The sequence below is a fragment of the Penaeus vannamei genome, chromosome 2 (genome assembly GCF_042767895.1).
Source record: "Penaeus vannamei isolate JL-2024 chromosome 2, ASM4276789v1, whole genome shotgun sequence".
In the NCBI taxonomy this organism is placed as follows: Eukaryota; Metazoa; Arthropoda; class Malacostraca; order Decapoda; family Penaeidae; genus Penaeus; species Penaeus vannamei.
This window is the reverse complement of record NC_091550.1, coordinates 9,388,681-9,396,180: the sequence shown is the minus strand read 5'-3', so window position 1 is coordinate 9,396,180 and position 7,500 is coordinate 9,388,681. Positions and strand designations below refer to the sequence as shown.

The window sequence follows — 7,500 nt, the reverse complement described above, 5'->3', positions numbered from 1 at the left end:
CACAACGTCCCCCTACACCACACTACAGCCTCTCCACACACCACATCACAACATCCCCAACAGACCACAGCCTCCCCCAGCACACACCACACCAGATTTTCCAACACCACACGCCACACCACAACAGCCTCAATGCCACACCACAATACCTCTCCCAAAACCCCAAACTACCCCCCAACATCTCCAACCCACACCACCCCTAACATCCCCGACCCACACCACCCCCCAACAGCCCCAACCTACACCGCCCTCAACATCCTCAACCCAACACCACCCCCAACGTCCCCAACCCACAACCCCCCCAACATCCCCAACCCATACCACCCCCCCAACATCCCCAACCCACACCACCCCCAACATCCCCAACCCACACCACCCACACCACCCCCAACATCCCTAACCCACACCACTCCCCAACATCCCCAACCCACACCACCCCTCAACATCCCCAACCCACACCACCCCCAACATCCCCAACCCACACCACCCCCAACATCCCCAACCCACACCACCCCAACATCCCCAAACCCACACCACCCCCCAACATCCCCCAACCCACACCACCCCCAACACCCCCCCCAATATCCCCCAAAACACACCACCCTCCAACATCGCCAACCCACACCACCCCCAACATCCCCAACCCCACACAACCCCCCAACATCCCCAACCCACACCACCCCAACATCCCCAACCCACACCACCCCCAACATCACCAACCCACACCACCCCCCAACATCACCAACCCACACCACTCCCCAACATCCCCAACCCACACCACCACCCCAACATCCCCAACCCACACCACCCCCAACATCCCCAACCCAAACCACCCCCCAACATCCCCAAACCACACCATCCTTAACATCCTCGACCCACACCACCCCCCAACATCCCCAACATCCCCCCAAAAAACAGCCCCAACCAACACCACCCCCAAACAGCCCCAACCCACACCACCCCCAAACAGCCCCAACCCACACCACACCCCAACATCCCCGACCCACACCATACCCGAACATCCCCAACCCAAACCACCCTCCAACATCCCCGACCCCACACCACCCTCCAACATCCCCAACCCACACCACACCAATCCCAACCCACACCACCCTCCAACATCCCCAACCCACACTACACCAATCCCAACCCACACCACCCTCCAACATCCCCGACCCACACCACACCCCAACCCTCACCCCCACCCCAACATCCCCAACCCACACCACCCCCAACATCCCAACCCACACCACCCTCCAACATCCCCAACCTACACCACACCAATCCCAACCCACACCACCCTCCAACATCCCCGACCCCACACCACACCCCAACCCTCACCCCCCCAACATCCCCAACCCACACCACCCCCAACACCCCCCCCCAATATCCCCCAAAACACACCACCCTCCCAACATCCCCAACCCACACCACACCAATCCCAACCCACACCACCCTCCAACATCCCCAACCCACACTACACCAATCCCAACCCACACCACCCTCCAACATCCCCGACCCACACCACACCCCTACCCTCACCCCCACCCCAACATCCCCAACCCACACCACCCCCAACATCCCAACCCACACCACCCTCCAACATCCCCAACCCACACCACACCAATCCCAACCCACACCACCCTCCAACATCCCCGACCCACACCACACCCCAACCCTCACCCCCCCAACATCCCCAACCCACATCACCCCCAACATCCCCAACCCACACCACCCTCCAACATCCCCAACCCACACCACCACCCAACATCCCCAACCCACATCACCCCCCAACATCCCCAACCCACACCACACCAATTCCAACCCACACCACCCTCCAACATCCCTAACCCACACCACCCCCAAACAGCCCCAACCCACACCCACCCCCAACATCCCCCCCAACATCCCCAACTCACACCACCCCCAACATCGCCAACCCACACCACCCCCCTACATCCCCAACCAACACCCCCCCCCAACATCCCCAACCCACACCACCCCCAACATCCACAACCCACACCACCCCCAACAACCCCAACCTACACCCCCCCCAACATCCCCCCCAAACAGCCCCAGCCCACACCACCCCCCCAACATCCCCAACCAACACCACCCCCAACATCCCCAACCCACACCACCCCCAACATCCCCAACCCTCCCCCCCCTAACATCCCCAACCCACACCGCCCCCAACATCCCTAACCCAACCCACACCACCCCCCAACAACCCCAACCCATACCACCCCCCAACATCCCCAACCCACACACCCCCAACATCCTCAACCCACACCACACCCCCGACCCACACCACCCCCAACATCCCCAACCCACACCACCCCCAACATCCCCAACCCACACCACCCCCAACATCCCCAACCAACATCCCCAACCCACACCACCCCCAACATCCCCAACCCACACCACCCCCAACATCCCCAACCCACACCACCCCCAACATCCCCAACCAACATCCCCAACCCACACCACCCCCAACATCCCCAACATCCCCAACACCACCCCAACATCCCCAACACCATTCCCAACATCCCCAACCCACACCACCCCAATATCCCCAACACCACCCCCAACATCCTCAACACCGCAACATCCGAGGCACCGGTATGTTTTCCAACCGCGCGATTTAGACATTCGAGGGCTTCCGACACGCGTCTGATCTGATTAGAACCGGCCCCGCGTCAGGCAACCCCGATGTCTGATGATGTCTGTGGCTGTGGCTGAGTCTGGCAGGTGAGCGATGGATCTGGCGGCAGTGGGAGACGCGACGGGGTGATGGGGTTGGGGGGTGGAGGGGTTGGTTGATGGTGGGAGAGTGGGAGGGGGAAGGGGAAGGGGGGGTAGATGGGGAGATGGAGGTGGGGAGGGGCAGGAGGGATAAGGGGGGGTTGGGTAGATGGGGAGGAGGAGGTGGGGGGAGGGGTTGAGGTAAAAGGGAGGGGGTGGGGGGAGGGGTTGAGGTAGAGGGGAAGGGGAGGAGGGGTGTAGATGGGAGAGGGAGGGGGTTAGAGGTAGAGGGAAAGGGTTGAAGTAGAAGGGAGGGGTTAAGGTAGATGGGAGGGAGGAGGTGGGAGGGATAGAGGTAAAAGGGAAGGGAGGGAGGAGGTGGGTAGAGGGGCTGAGATAGAAGGGAGGGGAGGGGGGGTGATGGTTTGCTTATGGTTGGCTGGGTGTTAGCCGTCTGTTTGGTTAATGTGCATATGTTTGTTTTTAATGTGGTGCGTCTAGGATTTATTATTATTATCATTATTTTTTTTTTTTTTAAGATTTATTTAGGGTAGAGGGGAGGGGGAGGGGATGGACTATTTATTTATTTATTCATATATTTATTTATTTTTAGAAGTGAGTCTGATGATCTATTTCTTTGAATGAGAGAGGTTTGAGGTTTGTTTACGTTTTCTTTTTTTTTTTTTTTAATGGGGGGAGTGGTTTAGCTGTTTGCTTATTTTGTGATATCAATGGATGTTTGTTAATGGATATTTGGGTGTTTATACACTTATTTGGATATGCATTGGTATTTTTGTCTTCCTAAATGTAACATGAAGCATGTTTTTTGTCTTTTACGAGTTGTTCTTTTTTATTAAGGTTCGCTAAACGTTTGTCTGTGCGTTGAGGATTTCAATTGGTAGATATAGATTACTTATCTCATGTACTATTCGATGTGATCGTCTATTCTCGATGTGGGTTTGTTGTTCCAGCTGAATGGAGAGGAAAGGGTTGTTTTTGTTAAGGGGTTGTTTAGGGTTGTTTAAGGTTGTTTAGCTGTTTGATATACATTATATTTTTTTTTCTTCTGTATTTTTATTAGTTGGTCTGTTGATTTGTTTGAGGTGAAAGGGAGGAGGTTGTTTCCTTGTTTATTTTTGCTTGGGTGCGTTGGTGTGGGCTTCGTGGGTATGTTTGATTTGTTTGTCATTTGGTGTTTGCTAGGTTGATATACATATTTTTTTCTTTTATGTAATGTGATGGCGAGACATATTTTATTTTTTAGTTCGTTATTTGTTTTCCTCTTCTCTTTATTTTTGCTGGTTCGTTCATGAATGTGTTTGAGATTCGGAAAGGGGAGGAGAAAGAATGGGAAACCAATGAAAGGAGGTATAGAGAGAAAAGAGGAAGAAGAGAGTCGTTCTTTGCTTTTTCTTTCTCTCTTTCGCTCTATCCGTCCTTTTTTTCGTTTACTGTTAGATATAATTTCACCTTTTTTTGGTCATATCACTTGATTTCACTCATGTTTTTCAGCTTGTTAGGCTTGTCTGAGATGTGTATTTTATTAAGTGATATTGTCATTAAACTATTTCCCATATGTTTGTTTATTTGTATATTTCATTTATTTTTGTATGCTTACGTTAGTTCGTTTATTTATTGTTTTATTCTGATCTCTTACTCATGATTATTTCTTTTCCAAAAAATTAATTTGAATATATATTTCACGTCTGTCTATTCAAAGTCCAGCATCTATATAATCCTCATTTTTCCATTCTCCTAGTCTCGCCTTTTATACAGTTATCTAATTTATGCTTCCATTAGTAAAATCTGCTTCGTTTGTGTGATATATTTTTTAACCCTTTTCAGCAAATATACTCTGCAATTCGTTATTTGCTTTCACACACACACACACACACAATACTACCACCACATTGTACACACACACACATTTTCACACACATCACACCATTACCACACACACTACATTACTTCACACACACACACACACAATACAGGGCACACACACACACACACACACACACACACACACACACACACACACAAACAGACACACACACACACACACACACACACACACACACACACACACACACACACACACACACACACACACACACACACACACACACACACACACACAATGTACGTGTCAGTATATGTTGGCATCCCTATATATATATACACATATTACCATCACAGTTATCATTCAGCCATTCAGTCCGCTGTCGGACTTAGGACTCCCGCATGTCATTACCTGAGAGACAATTTGGCACCTTTGGCACCCTTCGCTGATTGGATGCTCCTCCTCATCAGCCACGGGTCGGCGCTCTACCACTTTTGGCACAGTGGCGACTTCCCAACATCTCAACGCTATCTACCGTTTTGTTAAAATTGTGCAAGAGCGAAGGAAGATGCAAGACGGAAGGGAGAGGAGGGAGAAGGGGGAAGAGGCCCGACCCAATGAATATTCATTATACAGACACGTGCATAGGAATATATAAATACATATCCATCAATCTACACATGCATATCTACGGTACAGATATATAAATAAATGTAAATATATCTGATAGACATATATTCACCTATTTCTGTGTATATGTAATTCTATTTACGAATATCAGTTAGGTCGGGCCTGGCACAATTTTAACAAACCGATCGTATATGTCTTTCTCGCCTTAAGATCGGGCTCGAGACAGCAGAAGGAGCAAATGCATTCTTACAACAGCCACTACTAGGAATTGAGTTCAGGACCACTTGGGTGGGAGTCGTGCTTTAACCACTGGACCATCGCGGTAGTGCGTGTGTGTGTGTGTGGGGGGGGGGGTGCGTGCGTGTGTGTGTGTGTGTGTGTGTGTGTGTGTTTGTGTGTGTGCCTTTCTTTCTTTGTGTGTGTATCTGGGTGTGGGCGTGTGTGTGTGTTTGTGTACGTGTGTGGGTGTGTCATACATGCGTGTTTACGTGTAACTATATACATAAACAGAAAGAACTTGGTAAACTTGGGGGAAAAAAAGATGTAACGAATACCAAGAAAGGGGAGAGGAAAAGGAAGCGGAAAGAGAGACACACGGGAAACGCTAACATGATAAAAAACCACGTAAAGAGGCAACAAAAGGAGAGGAAGCTCGAGAAAGGAGATGAGAGGAGGAGAGGAGAGGAGGGCCGGACGTCGCTTCTGATTCCTGCGTAGCTCGAGACGTCCTTACGGGGATTGGGGGTGGGGGGGAAAGGGGGGGAAGGGTAAGTGGAAGGGGAGTAGAGGGAAGGGAGGTGGAGGAGGAGGTAGAAAGGGAGGGAGGGAGGGGTGGGGAGGAAAAGAGGAAGTGGAAGGAGTAGAGGGAATGGGATAAGGAAGGGGGGAATGGGAGGGGGGAGAGAGTAGAGGGAAGGGGCTGAGGAGGGGAAGGAAGAGTAGAGGGGAAGGGGGTGAGGAGGGGAAAAGGGAGGGCGAGTGGGAAAAGGAAGTGGAAGGGGGAGAGGGGAAGAGTAGAGGAAAGGGGTGGTGAGGGGGAGGGAGTAGATGGAAGGGCGTTAGGGGGAGGGTAGAGGAGGTAGAAGGGAGGTGAGGAGGGGGAAAGGGAGAGGGAGGAAAAGGGAAGTGGAAGGAGTAGAGAGGTAAGGGGGTGAGGAGGGAGGAAATGAGGGAGGAAGAGTAGAGGGAAGGGGGTGAGGCGGAGGAAGAGTTAGAGGGGAAGGGTGTGAGGGGGAGGAAGAGGAGGTGGAAGGGAGTAAAGGGGAAGAAGGGTGAGGAGAGGGAGGAAGAGTAGAGGGAAGGTGGTGTGACGGGGTGGAAGAGGAGGTGGGAGGAGTAGAGGGAAGGGGGTGAGGGGTGGAAAGGGAGTGGGGAGGAGTAGAGATAAGGGGGTGAGGGGTGGAAGGAAGGGGGAGGAAGAGGTTTAAGGGAGGTGAGAGGCGGGAGAGGGAGGGGGAGGAAGAGGTGGAAGGGGGTGTGAGAGGCGGGAAAGGGAGGAGGGGAGGAAGGAGGTGGAAGAGGGGGTGAGGAGGCGGAGGCGGGAAAGGGAGGGGGAGGAAGAGGAAGTGGAAGGGGTTGAGGGGCGGGAAAGGAAGGGGGAGGAGTAGAGGGAAGGGGGTGAGGGGTGCGGGAGGGGGAGGAGAAGGAAGTGGAAGGAGTAAAGGGAAGAAGACTAAAGGGAAAGAGGAGCAAAGGTAAGGAGGAGGGGACTTGGGAGGAAGGAGAGGGCAATATGAAAGGTATAAAGGGGAGGGGAAATAGTAAGGAAGAAAGGGGAAGGAAGAAACGGAGTTCAAGGAGAAATCCTTTTACTTTTTTATCGCCTACTTCTTCTTTACTCTGTGTCTTCCCATTTTCCTCTCATTATCCTTTTTCTCTTCCTTCTCACAGTTCCCGCCACCTCTTCCTCTTCTTGCTTCGTGTGTTCTTCATATTCCCTTTCTTTTATTCCCTGTTTTATCCCTTCCCTTTCCACCTTCCCTCTTCGTCTTTATCTTATTTTCTCCCCAACTCCTACCCTTCCGTTTCCCCTCTCTTCCTCCTCCTTTTCTCCTCTTCCTCCTCCTCTATTTCATTCCCATTCTCCGCACCTCCCTTCCTCCTTCTCCCAACGCACTTTTTCCAACTCCTGCCCTCCCGTTTCCCCTCTCTTCCCTTTCTTCCTAAGCTCTCCTACCCTTCCCTTTCCCCTCTCCTCCCTCTCTCCTTTGCTCCTCTTCCTCCTCCTCTATTTCATTCCCCATTCTCCAAACCTCCCTTCCTCCTTCTCCCAACGCACTTTT

At 52.0% G+C, this 7,500-nt stretch overlaps 1 protein-coding gene across 1 annotated transcript in view; it reads left to right on the top strand.

Moving 5' to 3' along the window:
• Positions 1-1,850, top strand: part of LOC138865287 (uncharacterized) — a 1,956-nt gene extending 106 nt beyond the window's left edge. Inside the window, exons 1-2 of the mRNA XM_070135477.1 lie at positions 1-79; positions 233-1,850. The exon at positions 1-79 is cut by the window's left edge and continues 106 nt beyond it. Of these exons, the coding sequence (XP_069991578.1) occupies positions 1-79; positions 233-1,850 (1,697 nt within the window). The remainder of the gene's footprint in view (positions 80-232) is intronic.
• The last annotated feature ends 5,650 nt before the right edge of the window (positions 1,851-7,500 follow it).